Consider the following 22,022-nt stretch of genomic DNA (forward strand, 5'->3'; position numbering starts at 1 on the left):
GACCCAGATAAGCACAAAGCATGACCATTGTCCTCAAGTGGTTCCCGTGGTTTAAGGGAAATCAGACACCTATCCGTCCTAAGATGAAAAGTTCTTAAGTGCCTGAAGAGAGATGCAAAGTGCTCTTTCACTTGAGAAAAGAGCAATTACTTCTGGCTAAGAGAGATGAAGGAAGCTTTCATGACTTCGGCACTTAAGCTGAGAGCAAAAGAATGGGAAGAATTTGAACTCATGGAAATGAATAAGAAAGTCATTGAGGGACCAGTAAGAGCAACATGCCAAGGCGAGAAAAGCTTGCTGCAAGGAGCAGCGAATAGTTTGCCTGGGACCAGGAGCCCATGAGGGAGGGGAAGGAAAGGGTATTTGATAAGTAATCGTATACAATACGTTCTGCACTGTTCACAGCAGTGGTGTTAAGCAGGTGTGGTATTACTCCTGCTTTTAACAGAGTTGAGGCTCAGAGGGTTAAGTGATTTGTCCAAGGAAAATATAAAACCAGATCTGTGTCTGAAAAAGTAAGATAGACAAGGAAACTTAGTTTAGAACAGGGGGAACTTTGATTGCCAGGGTAGGGAACTTGAATCCTATACAGTAGTTCAGGGGTTAGCACACTATGGCCTATGGGCCAAATTTGGCACACTACCAGTTTTTGTAAGTAAGGTTTGTGAGAACACAGCATTGCACTGCTATTCATTCATCTATTTTTTTTTATGGTTCCTTCCACACTACAACAGCAGAGTTGAGTAGTCGCAGAGATCATATAGCCCAAAAGGGGAGAGGGAATGGGGGGATGGGCAAAATGCGTTAAGGGGAGGGGAAGATACAGGCTTCCACTTATGAAGTGAATAGGTCACAGCAATAAAAGGCACAGCATAAGGAATATAATCAATGATATTATAATAGCGTCCTATGGTGACAGATGATAGCTACACTTGTGGGGAGCACAGTGTAATTAATAGAGATGTTGGAACACTGTGTTGTACACCTGAAATTCATGTAGCATAATAAAAATAATAATAATAATAAAATAATGAAAATGCTTAGAAAAAAACTGTAGAAAATCAGTACTAATTCCTGTTCACAATCTTTAAAAGGATCTTAACTGCTCTGCATTATTTTCCATTTTATAGATCAACCTTAAAACTGGATGACCTCTACTTTTAAGGCAATATACCCTTACAATCAGCAATTTGATGATATTTATAGATCTTAAATGTACAGCCTGTATAGCCCAAATCATCTATATTAGAATTGTCTGGGATACAGCTGCAATTCAGATATTAAAGAAAAATAGAGTAACTTGTCTTACCAAAAAAAAACAAAAAACAAAAAACAAACACACACACACACACACACACACACACACACACACACACTTCAAATATTTACTATGTGGCACACTGCAGAAACCCTTTGCTAACCCTGGCTCTAGTTGATGGAGACTCACTGAAAGTTTTCTAGAAGGGAAGTAGCATACTCAGGATCATGCATTACTGATTGAGACCCCACTCCTCAGTGGGATGGAGGGAAGGAACTAGATCGATTAGAAGACTATTTCAGTAGTCTGGGCTCTCATCCCTTTACTCCGGGACTGTCACACTAGCCTTCCAGCAAGTCTCCCAGCCAAAACTTTGAAGCTTCGAGAGTTCGGGCAGGCAGCAACGGTGAGTGGAGTGCCCTGGGTGTGAGAAAGCCATCTGTGTGGACAAGCTGATCGATGGCCCTGCCTGACCCCCAGGACTGCCGGACGCCAGGGAGTGACAGGAAGTGCCACAAACAGAGGTAGCTGTGTCGAAATGTCACTCGATGTTGCCATACCTTCCAATCGTGTGAGAGAGGTCAGAACACTGACTTCGTATGTGAAGTCTCTCGTGTACAAACGGCAGTGACTGAATTCAAACTTACTTAAGCCTCCTGAGGCTGACTGAAAACTGCATCTAAATTTATTTAAAGCCCTCTGAAGTTGATCACAGTGCAGACCTCTGCGTTGCAGTCTCTGCCCACGTAATTTCCAAAACGCCGATTCGGAGTCCATTTCATAGGCTCCATGGCAGCGGCTCCTGTGGCTCCTTCAGTAGGAGTATGACATGGTGCCCACAGGTTTTGGAGACCGTCTGAAAGACAGATGGACTGACTCACCAGGTCAAAGCAGTTTTGAAGACCTACCTATATGCTCTGTCATCCCATAGTACATAACATGGCCAGATTGTCGGGATATTGAAGTGCTTATTTCTTATCAGAGGTATGATACAAAAGCGGCTGACAAACACCTTGCCCTCTAAAAGTGAGGTGGGCTTTAACGCCAAAGACCTATAGCAAATCTAGTGAGAATTTGCTGGTTGATATCTTGCAGGATCAGTCTTAAGCTTTGGCGATGTTTTTTTCAGGTGACATGAAGGGACTTTCTACTTGAGTGGGCCCTAATGGACTTGAATATTTTCCCCAAACCTTTCCTGCTGCCGGAGCTTTTACAGTTTAGAGAGTAATCACTTAGTCATGCATTTATTCAGTATTTGTTGGTCACCTACTATATGCCAGGCACTGTGCAAAATGCCAAGGAAAGACAGGCAGTGACATCCGACTGGAGCTTTAGAAAAGCTTTAGAGAAGCTCCAATCCAGTGTAAAAGGGCAAGGTGGGGCATGAAAATGATCACAGCTCAGTGAGATGAGTGATCCCTCTAGGGGAGGTACCAACCCTCTCCAACCAAATTTACCTTTCTTTATGTAATAGTGTGCCCTGGGGGAAAAAAAGGTTGAAAAATATTCCACTTCGTTAATAAAATGACTTTAAATGTCCTAGAAAGTCTTAGGCAGGACCAACTACTTAATATGTGGAGCCCCTTGTTGAAAAACTCAGAATTTCAAGCCAGTGACAGCAGAGCTGTTGGCCCCATGTCACTGCAATGCCCTTGCAACATATCATGGGCTCTGCATTTTCAAGAAGATCAAGGGAACAGTATTTGGGGAAAGTAAAGGATTTTTCCCCCCAGCTTTGTTCTATGGGTTTCCATTCATTTATGGCACTTATATCCATGCCAGGTACCATATCAAGGGCTGGGGGTTCTGCAGTAAAATATAGCTATCATCTCTACCCTCGTGGACCTACAACCTTGCTGAGAGCTTTGCCTGTGACAATTTTCATTATCTGGCCCAATTAGGTCTTGGCATATTAAATATCTTAGAAAAATATTAAACTTTCCAGTGAGCCTAACTTTATATTTTTAAATATATAGTAAATTGAAAATACAGTTTTTGAATGTATTTTTCTATAAGGAACAAATATTCTGGTGATCAGAAAAAGAAAGTTAATGTGAAAAAATATGCTTACTCAGAAGTTCTTTAATATTTGAAATTTAAATTTTATCTATACTTATTACCTCCAGGAAGTAAAGAAGAGAAATGTGAGGGAACAAATGCAGCCTTTGTCTTGAAGTTTTAATACAGGAACACCTTGTTTTATTATAATTTATTTCACCTCACAGACACCGTGTTTTTACAAATCGAGGGCTCCTGACAACCCTGCATCATAATAACAAGTCTGTGGGTGCCATTTTTCCAACAGCATTTGCTCACTTCACGTCTCTGTGTCACATTTTGGTATTTCTCACATTTTGAACTTTTTCATTTCTATTATATTTGTTATGGTAATCTGTGATCAGTGATCTTTGATGTTACTATTGTAACTGTTCTGGGTGCCACAGACCATGCCCATATTAGATGGTGAACTTAATAAATGTTGTGTGTGTTCTGATTACTCTACCAAACAGCTCTTCCCTCATCTCCCTCTCTCTCCTCAGGCCTCCCTATTCCCTGAGACACAACAATATTGAAAGTAGGCTAATTAATAACCCTACCATGACCTCTAGGTGTTCAAGCGAAAGGAAGAGTCACACACACACATCTCTCACTTTAAATCAAAAGCTAGAAATGATTAAGCTTAGCGAAGAAGGCATGTCAAAAGCCAAGATAGGCCAAAAGCTAGGCCTCTTGCACCAAATAGCCAAGCTGTGAATGCAAAGGAAAAGCTCTTGTAGGAAATTTAAAATGCTACTCCAGTGAACACATGAATGATAAGAAAGTGAAATAGCCTTATTGCTGATATGGAGAAAGTCTGAGTGGTATGGACAGAAGACCAAACCAGTCACAACACTCCCTAAGTCAAAGTCTAATCCAGGGCAAGACCCTAACTCTCTTCAATTCTATGAGGGCTGAAAGAGGTGAGGGATCTACAGAAGAAAATTTGGAAGCTGGCAGGTTTCAGGAAAGACACCATTTCCATAACATAAAAGGATAAGGTGAAGCAGCAAGTGCTGATGTGGAAGGGATAGCAAGTTATCTAGAAGAGCTAGCTAAGATCATTAATAAAGGTGGCTACACTAAACAACAAATTTTCATTGTAGATAAAACAGTCTTCTGTTGGAAAAACATGCCATCTAGGACTTTCATAGCTTGAGAGGGAAAGCCAATGCCTGGCTTCAAAGCTTCAAAGGAGAAACTGACTCTCTTGTTGGGGGCTAATGCCACTGGTGACTTGAAGTTAAAGCCACTGTTCACTTAACATTCTGAAAGCCCTAGGACCTTTAAGAATTATGCTCTATCTACTCCACCTGTACTCTATAAATGGAACAACAAAGCCTGGATGATGGCACATCTGTTTACAACAGGGTTTAATGAATATTTTATGCCTGCTGTTGAGACCTATTGTTCAGGAAAAAGATTCCTTTCAAAATATGACTGCTCATTGACAATGCATCTGGTCACCCAAGAACTCTGTTGGAGCTATACAATGAGATGAATGTTGTTTTCACTCCTGCTAAGGCAGTATCCACTCTGCAACCCATGGATCAAGGAGTAATTTTGATTTTCAAGTCTTGTTATTTAAGAAATACATTTCATAAGACTATAGCTGCCATAGACAGTGATTCCGCTGATGGATCTGGGCAAAGTGAGTTGAAAACCTTCTGGAAAGGGTTCACCATTCTAGATCCCATTAGGAATATATGTGATTCATGGGAAGAGATCAAAATACCAACATTAACAGGAGTTTGGAAGAAGTTGATTCCAACCTTCATGGATGACTTTGAGGGTTCAAGACTTAAGTGGAGGAGGGGCGCCTGGGTGGCTCAGTCATTAAACATCTGCCTTCGGCTCAGGTCTTGATCCCAGGGTCCTGGGATCGAGCCCCACATCAGGCTCCCTGCTCCACGGGAAGCCTGCTTTCCCTCTCCCACTCCCCCTGCTTGTGTTCCCTCTCTCGCTGTGTCTCTCTCTGTCAAATAAATAAAATCTTTAAAAAAAAAAAAAGACTTCAGTGGAGGAAATAAGTGCAGATATGGTAGAAAAAGCAAGAGAACAAGAATTAGAAATGGTGCCTGAAGATGTCACTGAATTGCCGCAATCTTATGATGAAGTTTTAATAGAGGAGTTGCTTTTTACTGATGAGCAAAGAAAGTGTTTTTTGAGATGGAATCTACTTTTGGAGAAAATTATGTGAAGATTGATGAAATGACAACTAAGGATTTAGAAAATTACATAACCTTAGTTGATAAAGCAGCAGCAGGGTTTGGGAGGATTGACTTTAATTTTGGAAGAAATTCTACTGTGGGCAAATGCTATCAAACAGCAGCTCATGCTGGTGAGAAACTATTCGTGAAAGGAAGAGTCAACTGATTTGCCAAGCTTTACTGTTGTCTTATTTTAAGAAATTGACACAGCCATCCCAACCCTCAGTGGCCATCAACATCAAGGCAACACCCTCCACCAGCACAAAGATTCCAACTCTCTGAAAGCTCAGATAACGGTTAGCATGTTTTAGCAATAACGTATTTTTTAATTAAGGTATGTACATTTTTTAGACATAATGTTATCACTCAATAGGTGAAAGTATAGTGTAAATATAACTTTTATATGCACTGTGAAACCAAAAAATTGATTTGACTCTATTACAATACTGGCTTTACTGCAGTGGTCTGGAACTAAACCCACAATATCTCCAAGGTATGCCTGTAGCTTCTCTTATTTTATTTGGTTGAGAAATTTTTGCCATACCTACACCAAAGTTCAGCTTCTAGATAATGGCTTTTAATTCTTTTTATTTTTTAAAGAGAGAGAGAGAGTACAAGAAGGGAGAGTGGCAGGCAGAGGGAGAAGCAGGCTCCCCGCTGAGCAAGGAGCCCAATGTAGGACTAGATCCCAGGACCCTGGGATCATGACCTGAGCCGAAGGCAGACACTTAACTGACTGAGCCACCCAGGCATCCCTAGATACGACTTTAAGAATCTGTGTTCAGGTCTGAAAAGTTAAAATGAATTCTTTGGTTTGCTTTCAAATGGTTTGCTTAATGATATTCCTGCAAGATAGTACTTTGCTAATAGCGCCACTTACTTCATTTGTAGTCAGAAACTCTTGTCATGCATTCTAAAGAAATTCCTTTACCTCTGTGATGGAAGATTCCATAACGGTTACCCCTTATTGACCACTTGCTATACACCTGGTATACTAACTGTTTTGCATATATTAATTCATTTAATCTTCACAGTAATACCGTGTGGTTGACATTAACCTCCATTTTATAGATAAGGAAACTGAAATTTAGAAATGTTGATTAAGTGGCTCCAAGTCTTCTAATAACTGGCGAGAGGTAGAATCAAGTCTCACCGATGCCGAAGTTCAGTGCCACCAAGCTGTGCGTTATCCCCACCCTATTGTTACTTCTAAGAGCGCCTTGTGAAAGGGAGATAATAAAATGGAAGGAGAATGTTTGGGGAAGAGTAGGGTGGAGTCACTGGGATCAGAGGTGTCCTGGCAAGTCTGGGGTGTGTATGTGACTGCCTGTAGCCTTCAGAGCCATCACTGACCAGTAGCAAAATGTTTGCTGTGGGGACAAGACCTTAGGTTGGCTCCCCTCCCCTCTGTCTCCGCATCCCCAACCACTGGCATCACTCTGACGTGCTGAGAACATGGAGAGTGGCTCCAGGGCTGCCGAGGGATGTGGGAATTGGGGAAAGGCAGTGCTGAGCAGGAGCATGGTCCAAAACCAACTCCGAAACAAGAGACCAGAATCCTCAGGGGGAAGGAACTACTAAAGCAAAAGATGACCCCCACCAAAAGCTCCCTAAAAGTAAGGAGGCCTGGGGGGCAATAGTAACTCCAAACCATTTCACTGGAATTGGGATTAAACAGTCACTGATAAAATGTGCTCTTTGAAAACACATCTTGCTAGAGAGAAGCCAAGAAGAGACAATTCTACAAACTGTGACCTCATCCAGAGCACCATCATCTTGGTTTGCAGATCCCTTAATAGTCAGAGGGTCCGATGTAGTCTGACCTGGATTTGATCCTTTGGGTGCATTCTCTTCTTGTGTGGGTATAGTCATAGTGATTGCTGCAAACAGAAACGTTTAGAAACATTCAGTGGTGTATCCTCTCAGACCTCTGTCAGTGTTGAGAAGCGCCCATTCTCCAGGCAGCTCTGAAGATGTATTTCTTAGGTTATATAAATCATTACTCATCTTTGTCTCATTTTTATTTTGTTTCTGATACGCAAGTCAGCACGTTGAATTCGTTGTAACTTGTGCATGTGGGCAGGGAGATTGGATTACTAAACATGGATTTTAAGTAAATTGTGTAAAATTAGCTAAGTGAAGAAGTAAGGCACTCAGCTACTTCTTTGATATTAAGCAAGTATATGATTGATATTGAGCAAAAGATTTTCATTTGAGATCCTGAAGCAAAAGCATGTGTGTTTTCTCTAAATGTCTGGGTTGCTAAATCTTTATTTAATATTTAAAAAGTATTTTTGAAAAAAATTTGAAAATAAAGAAACATACAAAGGTTAATAGAACACATCCATATTCCCACCACTTAGAATTAACTGTTAACATTTTGCTACATATTCAATATTTTATAATAAAAAAACAAAGTATTATAGATAAAAGTGAAATTCTATTTGACCCAATGCCATCTCTTCTTCCATTTTTTCTAGTGATAAGCTCTATCACAAAACTAGTATCTTTCCAGTCTCTGTATAAATATAAATATAGGTAGGTGTTTGTATGTGTGTTTATACGCACATGCACGCATCCATGAACAATATTGTTTTGTGAATACTGTTTGTATATGTACCACATACACAGTAACAACAGTAGGAAACCTATATAGTGAGTGATTACGCTGTGCCTGGAGCTGCAGTAGAGATAGTCTCAGTCCTTTCAATGACTCTATGGAGCAGCACTATTATTATTAGAGGTTACTTGCCCAGGGTCACACAGCCTGGCCAACAATTAATCCCACCATTAATGGTGGAGCCCAAGCTCTTGACCATCATGCTAGATGGCCTCCTCAGTGTATCACTCTACAGAATTCTTCACTCTCTCAGTACCATGTTTCTGATATCTGTAATTGTTGAGTTTGTAAATCTAGTTCATTCCTTTTCACAGTTATACCATATTCCATTAAATGAGCATAGTATATAAGCAGCATTATAAGGTGGTTAGGACCTATAAAATAGCAATATCGGAAATTTCCATCTCACTAGGCCAGGTGAGAATTAAATGGTTGAATTCCAATAAAGCAGATAGAACGGTACCTGGCACTGAGTAAGCACCCAATAAATGTTAGCTGGTATTATTGGCTATTAACATCTATCTGTTATTCTAAGGATCATAATCATTAGGTTGTTTCCAATTTGTCATTATTGCATATATTGCCCCAGAGAAAGCCCTGTGTCTACATACGTAGGTTTCTTCTTGTTCTCTCTCTAGAAGGAACTGATGGCTCATAGGGTGTGCATGTTCTCAGTTTCACCTGATATTGCCAAGCCAGCTCTGCCAATCTACACTCCTCCCTAATGAACTGTTTGGCGCTTCCCATTTCCCCATGTCCTCAATGAGAGTTGATATTGTCTAACTATTGGATGTGCAAATATGATGCTATAATTCATATACTGTAAAGTTTGCCCATTTAAAGTGTGCAATTTCGTGGTTTTTAGTATATTCATCAGGATGTGCCACCATCACCACTACCTAATTCTAGGAGAAACCCCTTTACCCTTTAGCAGTCAGTCCCTCCTGTCCCCCACCCCAACCTCTGGTTGTTCATCCAGTTTCAATCTCTGTAGATTTGCCTATTCTCAACATTTCCTATAAATGCAATCATATGATATGTGGATTTTCGAGGTTCTTCCATGCTGTAGTGTGTATCAGCACTTCATTCTTTTTCGTGGCCCAGTAATATTCCACTGTGTGGATAAACCACATTTTGTTTATCCATTTCTGTTGTTTCTTCTCTTGGCAATTATGAATATTGTTGCTATAAACATTCATATGAAAATTTTTGTATGAACATATATTCTCATTTTCTTGGATATGCCTATATATTCATATACCTAGCTGGGAATTGCTGGGTCATATCATAACTATGCTTAACATTTTGAGACACTGCCAAAGTGACTACACCATTTTATAATCCCCTCAGCAATGTATGAAGGCTCCAATTTCATCCACCTCTGTACCTACTTGTTACTATCTTTCTTTTTAATTCCAGCCATCCTATGCAGTGTTATCTTGTGGCTTTGATTAGTATTGCCCTGATGACTAATGATGTTGAGCATCTTTTCATAGGCTTATTAGCCTTCTGTACATCATCTCTGGCCTGTTTTCTCACTGGGCAGTTTGTCTTTTTATTTCAGTTATAAGGGTTCTTCATATATTCTGAATACAAGTCCCATATTGGATGTATGATTTACAAAGATTGTCTCCCATCTTGTGGGTTGCCTTTTTACTTTATTGACATGAATCGGTATATTTTAATATTTGTAGTTTTCATATGTTTCCTCAAAACTTCAGTTTTCAAAATTGTCTCTATATTATCTACTGAGTGGATCACAAGCCAGAGAGCCTTGAAGTGTTCACTGAGAGTAAAGTGAGTGCACCTAGCATTCCATAGATCCGAAGAAGCTCCTGCATTGGTCACCTGGGGTCGTCTAGGTGAATCCCTTGGCCAACAAAGGAAATTCAGTTTTGATCATCTAGAAAACATGCCTTCACATCTGATTAGAGTTCAAATTTGATCATTTAAAGGCACTGAGAACCCATTCCTTATTTCCAAACTGCCAGTTGGTTAATTCAAAAGCATTTGGATACTGTTTAACCTGGTCTCTCTCTCTCTCTTCCCCCGCCCCTCCCTCTCTCCCTCCTGCTCCTCTCCCCTACCCACTCCCTGTTTCGATTTCAGATTAAAAATGGCTCAGGAATCAGTCAGCAAACTGACATCAGAGAAGAAAGTGGAGACAAAGAAAATCAATCCGACGGCTAGTCTGGTGAGATGCATGTTTCAGCATAACCTCAAGATTTTTCATTATAACTGAGGTGCATCCGGGAGTGTGTCTGAATTTAAAGGATAAAACTGAGAGGAATGAGTAGTATCCAGATTCTCAGTTCCCATCCCAGAGTAGCCTAAGTAAGAAGGGAATGAGGAACAAAACACGACTTACTGTGTTCTCCCAGCGAACCCAACACAGATCATTTCCTGATCAAGCAAATTTAGTCACTTGCCATCTCACACCCTTCCACACCCCAGGCCAGCATCCCCTTATGTCAAAGCATATTTCTCCCGAAATAGTTGAGCATTTGAGAAAGGGGTAGAGATTATACTCTTTAGATAATTGGGAAAACCGAGATGCAGAAAGATACAGCCTACCTAGGATCACTTCACAAATGAATGACAGAAACCAGCCCAGACTCTTGATCCCCTGACGTCTCTCCAGGATAGAAACTTGGAGGCTAGTTGGTCTTCCCAGCTGTGGGAAGTCCATAGTCCCATTCAGGAAGGTTCACAATGTAGCTCTACCTATATGTTAGAGACAGTAGTCGGAATAGCTAAATGGCTAGGAACCCAAAGTGTTGGGGTTCAAATCCCAGCTTAGCCACTTACTAGTTGTAAAACCTTCATGAAATTACTTTGCTTCTTTTGGGAAAAGAGAAAAATAATACTGCCTTTGCTTTAGGATGATTTTGAGGAAATGGAGAGACATAGAAAGTGTCTGGCATATAATAAGAGCTTAAAAATGTTGGCTGTTTTTCTTGTTATTACAAATTTTGGCAGCATTGGTTGGCACTTCCCTAGAGAACAGCAGTGAGTGGTAAGTGGGAGTATCACTCTCCTCAGTTTGATTTTCAGACCCTACCTCCCCTGTGCCCTGGTATCCCACAGCTACTTATTTTTATCTTTTTGAGTTACGAGGACCATTGGCCAGCTCTTTAAACTTTTTGACCATCTGAGTGAGGTTTAAGTTGTGAAGTGAGTTGTTTTTTTTTTTTTTTCTGTTGATTGGTTAGGGTGTCTCTCATAACAGCCCCATCAGCAGCTAAACGAATGTTGAGTGAGATGTGGAGAAGTCGGGGTACTACCGCTTGAGCAGGAAAAGCTGCAGTTAGTGCACGTAGCTCCTGAAGGGACACATCCTCTGTGCCCCTTCAGTGGTGTATTCAGTACATTCACTTGTATGATTTTCGGTAGCAATGGGTTCAAACCTGACTTTTGTCTTCCTTGTTGGTCAGCCTACACCCCTTTCCCCAGCCGCCTTATTTGGGCCTCTATCCTAACTTTTATGGCCAAATCTTATTTCCAGGGACGCAGAATGGATTCAGCCCTGGAGACAAAGGGGAAACAGTGGGTTTATTTACTGTGGCATTTTTTATTTATTTTTTTTAAGATTTGACAGAGAGAGACACAGCGAGAGAGGGAACACAAGCAGGGGGAGTGGGAGAGGGAGAAGCAGGCTTCCCGCCGAGCAGGGAGCCCGATGCGGGGCTCGATCCCAGGACCCTGGGATCAGGACCTGAGCCGAAGGCAGATGCTTAAAGACGGAACCACCCAGGCGCCCCTACTGTGGCATTTTTTATAGGTGACCTCCACTGTGAGCTAGCTCCCAGTTGCAGTCCTCAATTGATAGGGTTGTTTCTTTTGTTGTTGTTTATTTGGGTGGGAATTCAGGAAGAGCTCGTAAACTGATTCCTCATTCAAGTTCACAACTCAGAGATGGGATCCAAACTCAGGTGTTTAGAAATCACCAGCTTGAGGGGCGCCTGGGTGGCTCAGTTGTTAAGCATCTGCCTTCGGCTCAGGTCATGATCCCAGGGTCCTGGGATCGAGCCCCGCATCGGGCTCCCTGCTCCGCGGGAAGCCTGCTTCTCCCTCTCCCACTCCCCCTGCTTGTGTTCCCTCTCTCACTGTGTCTCTCTCTGTCAAATAAATAGAATTTTTAAAAAATATTTAGAAATCACCAGCTTGAGTTTATATGTAGGCCACTTTAGTAACTCAGTACATCACATCTCAGAGATCACAAGCAGCTGAGGCTCTGTTCACAAGGGGCCGCTCCATGCAAAGGAGTATACCTCTTCCATTTCTTTTTTAAAAGCCTTTTATGTGCTCACTCAAAGAGTGGATACACCCATTCTCACTATGCTTAATATTTTATTTCTCTAAAGTCCTAGAAATGGTGAGGATCCATGCTTCTGTTTTGTATTTTCTTGTCTGTATTTATAACTTGCCAGCGGCCTTTCATGTCCTTTGTCTTTAGAAGGCTATCCCTGGGCAGGAAGCTCAGGGAGAGCAGAGCCGAACATCCATGGTAAAATGGAAGTTTCCTCCATGCTACATGGATGGATTAAATCTGCTCCTCTTCCATTTTGCATAGCCTTTGTTCAGTTCCACCCTCTTGACCATACGCAGATGTATTCAGCTTGGAAACAGTGATTTTTCCTATCTAGACTCCCCAGAAACTATTTCTTAAGCATTCCCTAATTCCATTAGTAGACTGAGCATGGGGGTAGGCGGAGTCTTTGAGTAACTGCAAAGTTAGGACCTTTGTCACAGAGGAAGAGAACAGACCAGCCTCGCATGGTAAAGGTCAGTCTTTTAGATGGATATCGTTGATTGATTAGCTGGTTATTCATTGTTTTTGGAAAGTAAGGGGAACAGGTTGGGAGGAGCAGGGAACAGGATTTCAGGAAAGAAGGATAGACTTACTCTCATTTCTAGGGCATTGAGTACAACTCTATTCATCATTCTAGACCAAAACTTGGAGAAATTTATCAAAGTTTGAGGAAGATGAAAATTAAGAACAAAGAATGATAATAAACTCCTATTTTTTCCTCAAACAACAGAAAGAAAGACTGCGTCAGAAGGAAGCCAGCGTGACCACTAACTAATACAGAGCCATGTGAGAATGACGGCAGCAAGATGCATTTTCTTGCATCGTCTTTTGCAACACTAGGGCTGCAGGATGTTCTTGAAAGATACGTCACCAAATGTTTGTGTTGCTCATCTCTTTCTGAGGTCATTGCAGTAAGCACCTCGTGCCTTCTTAAGGGAGACCCTTGTTAAGCCACAGGAACAATGAGAAACTGTTTAAGGGAACATTGTAGGGATATTTGATTATTGTTTCTTGTAGAGGTCCAAAGTCATGCCATTACAAGACCAGAAGAAATACCAAGATTTTCCAAATGTTTTTAAAAGTGGAGATTTCAAGCTTTCTAATCCAAGCTTGATATATATAAACTTGTGACAGAAAAAGAGAAGGATCTTTTATGACAATTGCCTTGAGAGGATTCGAGCCTTGATCTTTCCACGCTGCTGGTGTGACTATTGATCTTAATTTTGATCCTGTTGTGGCAAGATCCTACAGTATCTTTCTCACCAAAAATGTTGAAACTTACCAAAATTATTTTTTAAGACATCCAAGACTATGGATTTTCCAGATGAGAGAAATGGTTATGTTGTTGTTGTTGTTGTTGTTGTTCATATAATGGAAAGGACAGAAAATGGAATTATACATGGGTAGAGAGGGAGTTAAATAGCCATAAACTTCATCCTGGAGAAGAAATTACTGTACAGGGAGTTGACATCAGCTGTTAAGCAAGACCCATTCTTTTGTTTTTATGTGAGTTCCTTGTGGTTTCCTTGCCCAGCCGAAATTCCGTACCCTTAATTCTTGGAAGAAACAGTGATACCCAAGCCAACATAGGCTTGGAGGTCAAAGTACCTGCTTGGGCAAGTGACCCAGTCCCAGCGCATTTCACATTTCAGAATGTTTGCGAATGGGTAAGGCCATGTTGGCATTCAGCTGAGCTCTGCATCATGTTCTGGAACTGTGTGTGTCTGTACCTCTCCCACCAACCTCAGGAGGCAATTTCCAGACAAGAGAGCAAATGCTACTCACAGCCTTTCATCATGACACTGACAGGCATGTGACCTAGGGTGAAGCAGGAGTCTTTGATGTTGAAAAAATTAAGAGCACAAAAAAGATTCTTTACATCAAAATGAAAAGAAGGTGATTACATTAATATAAAGCTTTGAGTGGAAAATCATGGACAGGCAGCTTTTCTGACCCTGGGAGCCCACATGATTGCTGCCCCTTGAATCACAAGGGAAACCACCTTGGACCTCTCCCCTGACATTTTTTTCCTTAAGTCACCTCTCTTCTAATCTGTCTTGTGAGAGGAGAAGAGAGAGGACTGGGGTTGGATTGAGAAGAGGATCAAAGACTATCCATTTTCGGCCTTGAAGGGAAAGAGGTCCAAGCCTTCTCCAGTTGGTGGACGACAGTCTGGAGGTGGGTAAGAACCTTAAAACCCTTCCTGATTGGGCTGCCATGTGTGGCCTTGCCCCTGGCCCCAGCCTCTTCCCAGAACCTCTCAATTTGCCAGGTACCTGAGTGTCCCCCCAGGACTGCCTGCTAATCATCAGTCCCCTCCGGGACTCCCTAATAGAGTCAGCTAATTAAAGCAGCCCTGTATCCTAATATAATGCAGTCAGGATCACATCAAATCACAGAAGCCATATTTGTGCAGGTGCTAACTGCCTTCTCTAATAATTCAAAAGAAAGGAATATGGTAGCATGGTTGGGTCTTTTTCCCACCCCCCAATTCATATTAAGAGATGAGACAAGCAAAACAAAAGGAGCTGACATTACTAAAAGAAGTTGCTCGTGAGCCAGAAACTTTCCATACTGCTTTCTTATATTGTTTCTCTTCATTTTCACTCAACTGTGAAGAAAACCTAAGAAATTCATCGATTTAAAACAAATTCCACTTACATTCATCCTGTGCTCTGGGACATTCCTTCTAATTTTATCATGCAGAAAAAAGTGCCCGTCTTGTCCATGCTCGGGGGACCAACTCTGAGTTCAGTGAGATCAGCATATGTCTAGATCCTCATTGGTCCCCACAGACTTGATGGGCGAGCGCAGCATGTGCTTTCAGTGGAGTCACCGGTCCACTTCAGGTCTCTAAAGAGGATACTCACAAGAAAATCACTGACAGTAAACAGGCCTGTCACTATGGCCACATAACCCTGCAAGAACATGCTCTCAGGGAACCAATGCTGAAGAAGAATGAGTGGAAATATTTAATGTGAGAATTAGACAAAGGCAGCCCAAGTTGGATTCCATTCACATGGACAGACTAGCAACTGGCAGTAAAATGCCTATTTCTAAAGACTATACTTTGGCTGCTCTGTTGGTAAACCTGGCGATTTTGTCAGACTAGTCAAATATAATAAGTTAGTGTATTAAGACACTAGGGCAGAATCTCCATTATTCTCACCCATTTTCAGTCCTGCGTTGTGTATCTGGATGCCCCCTCCATACACTTACTGCAGTGTTGGCACGGCCTTTGTTTCTAACAGAAGTCGATGCTCTGAAATTTCACAAGAGCTTGTTCAAGGTGGGCCATCTAAAACAACCTGGAGCCCCTTGAAATTACTGCTCTAAGATGCAATTGAGATTATGGTAAATGCAACAGATGTCTCTAAAGGTTTCATGGAGAGGAAGTAGTTAGTGTACCACTTAAGCAGCTTGAGCATTTTTGGCAAGCGGGGTTCAAGTGGCTTTTCTAAGAACAGCCTTCCCCAAACTAAGAGAGAGAGTGGCCAGTATTGCTACTCTGTGTTTAACCAGACACTCACACCCAACTTTACTAGTCAGACTCTGAAAAACCTTGACTGAGAAGCAACATCATCTCTTCCTAGCCGGGAGTCATTACATCTGAGGACATAGTTGGTTGGATAGCAGTTTAGACTCTTGCATGAGTAACCTGCAATCATCATCAAGCATGCAAGTATATCATATATTACACTAAAACATGATATAAACATGTTAGGTAAAAAGCATCAAGGCTGTGAGGCGTCAAAGATGAGGTTAGAAGGAGGTGTACTGTATGGCTTTTAACACAAAAGGCAGCTTAACGGTGGGGGTACGGGGGGAGGGCACAGAAAGAGAAAAGTGTGGCCAAGCAGAAATAGATGATCATGATGACGATGGACCTGCTGCCTTTTGAATCCTTGAGTTGACATGTCTCTTCAAATGCCCACCAAAAGTACCTAGGAATAATGGAAAAACAATTTCTGAAATCTGGGAAGTAGAATAAAGAAACCCATCTGTGTGAATGAACCCATCTTTAAATGTTCTAGCCAAAACAAATATGGCAGTATAGTTGAGGAATCAATTGCCAGATTGGGTGCTAGTCTTGGACCCCTCTTAGCCCCCAGTAAGCTACTGAGCCCCCCTTAGGCACCTCTTTTTTTTCCTAAGCACCATAAGGAAAGGCATTTCCTAAATGAACAGCTTATATGATGCTGGTGGAGAAACTGAAGGAAGGAATGAAACTCTGGGGGTGGTATTGGAAACCTCCTTGCTACGGTTCTTCCAAGGACTGGGATTGGATGGAGCAGAAGAGTCATGTTATTTTTGGTAAAGATTTGCCTGTTGGCCTGGGATTGTACATCTCTCTGTAGATTATACTGTGCACAATGGGGCATTTTCATTTTAATTATATTCTTGCTTTCTCGGATGTTGTATCTTCTCATTCCTGTTTCTACTTCTCCCTTGCCTGACATCATAGACACAGATCACTGCACACAACATTGCATGCAGCAGTATAGCCTAAGACAGCGCCTAGTCCAAGTATCAAGGGGAATTAGCAATGCAGACCTGCAGCCTCTTTCCCAGTAATCAGACTATAACCTTAACAGGGAAACCTCTTCATTCCCTGACTTCCTAAATCAGCTTATTTTGTAGTACTCTCCCCTCCTCAAATAAAGATAAAACCAACTTGGGGCTTTCTGTGTCAGGGAGGAGAAAGAAGTCCAAAATATATAGCTTTTTTCCCCAAAAATATCTGGTCCAAATATCAAATATATCATTTTATAAAGTAGATTTGTGCATTATTTTTCTTTGATTCTGCCTGTTCTAATTAAAAAAAAAAAAATGACCAAAAGCTGGAAGGGAAAGAAAAAGCATCAGATTTGGTAATTTGCAAATTAGTTTATTAATTTCTAAACCACACAAAACATGGACATACTGTGAAATCCATGTTGTGGAAATCCTGAGCACAGAAAAATTGGAACAGCTGTGCGGGCTGATGAGCATGGACAAAGTAAGAGCTGTCTGTGGCCTGCTTGAGACTTTAGCCTCAACCAGGCAATTTTTAGAGTTTGGATTCAAAAGAGTTGAAGATTTCCCTGAATAGTATACTTTTTAAAAAGCCACATACAAGGAAGGGTGGTGTGATATAATGGAAGAAGTGGCCAGACCATTACACCATCCTTACTCTGCATTCTCTTAAGAACAGTTGATAAATGTGTGGAACATCTGGAAGGCCATCAAAACCACATTTCATATATCACCTATTGTACCTTTAGGAACAATTCAGCTGAAGAAAGTGGACCGAATGAAGGAATGAACTTTCATTCACGTCAGCTACTTTGTCATCAGGAAGAAATTGGTAACACAAGAGAAACAAGGCTATGAGGCCAAACTAATAGTATTTAATATTTGAAAAGTATGAGTCATTTTTAGCCTTGCCACAATGCAAGTAACTTCTTGGTTATGTTTCCACCTTCTAGCTACAGAGAAAAACAATCCAGCTGCTTGGAAGCTTCCCTTTTACTGGTGCAAAAGTCACTTAAAGAAAAGCACCTTTGGAAACTGGCCTCCGCATGGCTGGCTGCTTGCAGACACGCATCACAGTATTTATAACCCCATTAGCAATTGAATCCAGGCATCACTAGGCTCTTACTCACAGCTGTATGTGACCAAGAGGCCCATTTTGTGTCATTTCTACACACACATCAGTTGTTGACACCTTGTTAGAGCACTGAATGCTAGTTTCACAATTCTTCATTTCCCCTTCCAGGGAGTGGGCAATCTACCAAACCCACCCAAATCGACTCTTTGCTGCAAAGGAGTGAATTCAAGAGCATTTTAACATGCAGGGTTGAAGCCAATTCAGTAGCCTTAGTTGTGCCAAGACTCTTAATCAACACTGTGATATAAACCTAGCATTTGGGAAATTTGTGTAGTTGACAACTTAATTGGAAACGTGAAGATATTAAAATGGCAGCCATCTAACTCTGTCTCTTCAAACCCTCATGCAGCTTCTACCAGCAGAGATGTTAAGGAAGCAAATCAAGCCTCAGTCAGGAGACCAACTGTCCTCAAGGAGAGCTTACTAGGTTCGCTTCCCCTCTACTCCAGCCCCTCTCTCAACCAGCCTGGTGATAACCAGTAACACAAAAAAACCTTCTCCTTTTCATCCTTCTCTTCTCTGGTATGATGGTTCACTTCAGTCAGGAGCTCAAATGAACTCCAGACTTTATTGCATATTACATCTATGAAGTACTTGTTCATGAATTTTGTCTGCATTCTATGATCTGGAGAAGACCAACTTAATCTCATTTTTTTTTTAATAGGAAAGTGGTAGCTAACACCACTAACTTATCCTTCTGTATTCCATCTATGCTCATATAACTTTCTGTTTTTTAATCTTCTCTTAAATGTACTAAGAAACACCAGTCTGCCTCCTTTTCTGAAAGCTAACCCAAATAGTTCTGGGAGCTATTTTTTTATGCTTTGTGTGAAATTTGATAGCATTGGGCTAAAAAAAATGCAAATGAGCCCATAGTTTCCAGCAGAAATTCACCTCCCAAAAATTTGTCATTCTTTTCCATGGAGTAAACAACTTCTGCTATATTTAGGCTATTTTGTAGGCTGAGCATTTCCCTAAATTACACCTGTACAGACACCAAGGGGCTCTCTGTCTTTGAAACTGTAAGGAGGTCTTACGAGAGAATGAGTATTTCTCCGCACATATATAGTGGGAGCCCCCAATATGTTATCTTGTACTTTTCCTGCATTCATTCTTAGGCATGCATTCACTGTGGTTTGTCAACATCTTTGGCAAAATTGTACTTCCTTTCCTTCATTGTCCTCTTCCAGAGCTTGCTTCTATTCTTGTCTCATGAAACAAATGTATTTTCATTTATTGAACTGGGCCAGCTTTCCAAAATGAAAGGCTAGTTCCAAAGACACCTGAGTATACAAGGAAATTATTCTCTACCTCCCCATGGCATGGACAATAAATGTGTTCAGGAATGAACAACTCTCTGGGAACTCTTGGGATGATTTTGAATTCCAGGGTTCTATGAGAAGCAAGAAAATGGGTATATAGCATACAAAAATTGTACTATTCTTCCGAATAAGAGACTAGAGGAGATTCAAAATCTTTACATCTTAGATAGGTTTGAGTGAACTCTAAGTAGCTCATTTTTTTTTCCCTTTCTTCTTGGCAACTTGTCCCTGGCTATAACCTTACTTTTTCATATCTGACCCCCAACACATAAAGAAGGTTGTTTCAGCCTCACTGGGACTGCACTCTTCCAAAGACATCCATTTCCTTTGGAAACAAATCTGTGAGTGAGGGGAAAGCAGTGTAATTCTCCTGTCTGTCCAGAGTGACATATGTAGGGTTTGGGGGTCCACCAAAAGGATAGGTCTATCCCAAATCACTAATTTTACAATTCTGTAATGTTTCAATTCCTCAAGACACAAATAATGTGACCCTACTGTTAGTAAAATGTATAATCTTCAAAGAATATAAGCATTATGAAAAAAGGACTTCCCTTTAAAGGAGTCTAAAACCCTCCTAAAAAGGCAGAAACTTATAAAATTTGAAATTGAGCAATTTTTTTTAGAGAAAACATGTCATTGATTCATCATAGTTTTTTCCTTTCATTGAGTTTTAATTTAGACTAGCGTGGGAAGCAGGGTGCCCCTGGACTTTGATTTAGGGGATCGTGCTTTGGCCTGGAAAATCAGCACTGAGCTGCATGCCCAGAACCTAAGTGAAATCAGTCAGCATCCTAATAGGAATCAGGCCTAACAAATGTAAATTACTTCAAGTCCTTTAGGGCTTAATTTTCTCAGTGACACCAGGGACCCCAGACGCGGCTTCCTAAAATGCATTTGATCCATGTGGTGATGTCTCCATAGGGTCTTGGGAGATTGTAAGCGATGGGATGTGGGAGTAGAGCAGGAGACGGGGAGAAGGAAATTTTGAACACGGTGGCCAGGGTGCATGTTTTGCTGATCCACTGTTGGGAGGCTGCTGATTTTTGCCTTGCTTATATCATGGATGACCTTTCAGTGGCAGCTCCAGGAATCTCATCAGGCAAATGAGAGTGTTCAGTATCTCTTATTGGTCAGTGTCTGACAATGTGCTGGAAAAGCAGGTACCTAGTGAAATTGGCCTGTGTTCAGATTCATTCCCATGGGGCTGGTTGTGCATGGGTCTTCCTGTTTTGTCTACGCCTGTCCAAAACTCATTGTGGCACCGACTTCACGTCACTTTTCTCGCTTCAGTATTTGTGCTTCGGCCTCCCCTTCCTTCACAGCCCACGGCTTTTCCCCTCACTTTACCTTTATAGTTTCTCCAGAATCCAGCCTTAATTACCCCCTCCCTTCCTCCCCTCAAGCCCGATGCGCCATTCCCCAGCCCTTTGGACGGGGTGCTGTGCTGTCACCAAGTGAGACACAGCACTGTGACTGCCTCCTGTTAATGTCAGCATCACCTCATCACTTAGGCAAAGAGGGAAAAATCCATAAAAGAGATGGAAAATACATTTCTTTTTTCATCTTATTCTCTATTTTAGGAAGGTTGAAGGGAGGGTTCTAGGCCATTTAAATTTCTCTAGATTGTACTTTAAGCCTTAGGTCTAATTAGGGACCATCCTTTGATAAGTTATAAATCAGTCCAGTCTCACCATCTAGGATGCGTAAGACTAAAGTTTTGAATCTGAAGGAAATTTTCTGTGCTGCTGGACAAATTGTCTTAATTCTGTGCAAACAGTTTGAATCACAGGCTTTTTATTGCCACCCCATTCTTACTACTACTCATGATCCAAACATCTACATGAATCTGGATCAGGATGTTGACAATTTGTGGTTATTTTCAGATCAACAGTAACTGTTACACTCTTGAAAGTGCTTAGAAAGAAAGGGTAAGCATGTCCTAAGTAATCAGTCTTTGGACCTGGAAAAATTTGGCTTCTCTGTTAAATATTAGATCAATCTGTAGATGTAATCTTAAATTTTCAGCAATAATGAAGAAAGTTTGGGAAATGAGAAGGCACTTTAAAGACATGAAACCTTACATTACATGCTCTTGGACATTTTTTTAATATAATAAGCTAATTGGATTCAGGTATTTTTCCCTTTAAATTTTTAAAAATATGTATTTCTAATTTGTTTGCATATTTAATTTTGTCAAAGCTGAGAAATGTTCATTAGTTGGATTTGTAAATGTCATTTGCATCCAAATGAAGTATTTATTTTTAAAAAGAAAGGGTGAAGGAACCAATATTGACTTGTACATAATGAAAATATATGTGTGTATCTATATATATATATATATATATATTTTTTCCTCCTTGACATTATTTGGTCACCACATCAAGTGTATTTTTGTACATAACATATTGGTTAAGAAATGTAGATTGTCTATTCAAAGAATTCTATCTCTGTGATAGATTATATTTATCCTAATCTGTTGATACTTCTGTAATTTGTTTTAAGAGATAGAACTCTATTTTTTGGAATTTGCAGAGAACTGCACTCATGGCTTCCAAATGTAAATATGATGAGAATATTTTAATAAATCTTGGTTTCATGCCTGCTGGTGTGTGG

The 22,022-nt window shown here is 40.9% G+C and overlaps 1 protein-coding gene across 6 annotated transcripts in view; it reads left to right on the forward strand.

The window, feature by feature from the left end:
* The window catches only part of FMN1 (formin 1), a 443,362-nt gene that overhangs the window by 419,402 nt on the left and 1,938 nt on the right, over positions 1–22,022 (forward strand). For 3 of the 6 annotated variants that reach the window (XR_003515832.2, XR_003515833.2, XR_003515835.2), the window contains one exon: positions 10,235–10,319. Coding sequence is in view for 2 of the 6 variants with exons in the window: in XM_027571393.2 (XP_027427194.2) it covers positions 10,235–10,319; positions 13,168–13,212 (130 nt within the window). In the remaining 4 variants the exon portion in view is untranslated. Of the gene's footprint in view, positions 1–10,234; positions 10,320–13,167; positions 22,002–22,022 lie in introns of those variants that run through there. The other 3 variants (XM_027571393.2, XM_027571394.2, XR_003515834.2) reach the window with 2 other exon arrangements.

This window comes from Zalophus californianus, chromosome 6, assembly GCF_009762305.2.
Source record: "Zalophus californianus isolate mZalCal1 chromosome 6, mZalCal1.pri.v2, whole genome shotgun sequence".
NCBI classification, from domain to species: Eukaryota; Metazoa; Chordata; class Mammalia; order Carnivora; family Otariidae; genus Zalophus; species Zalophus californianus.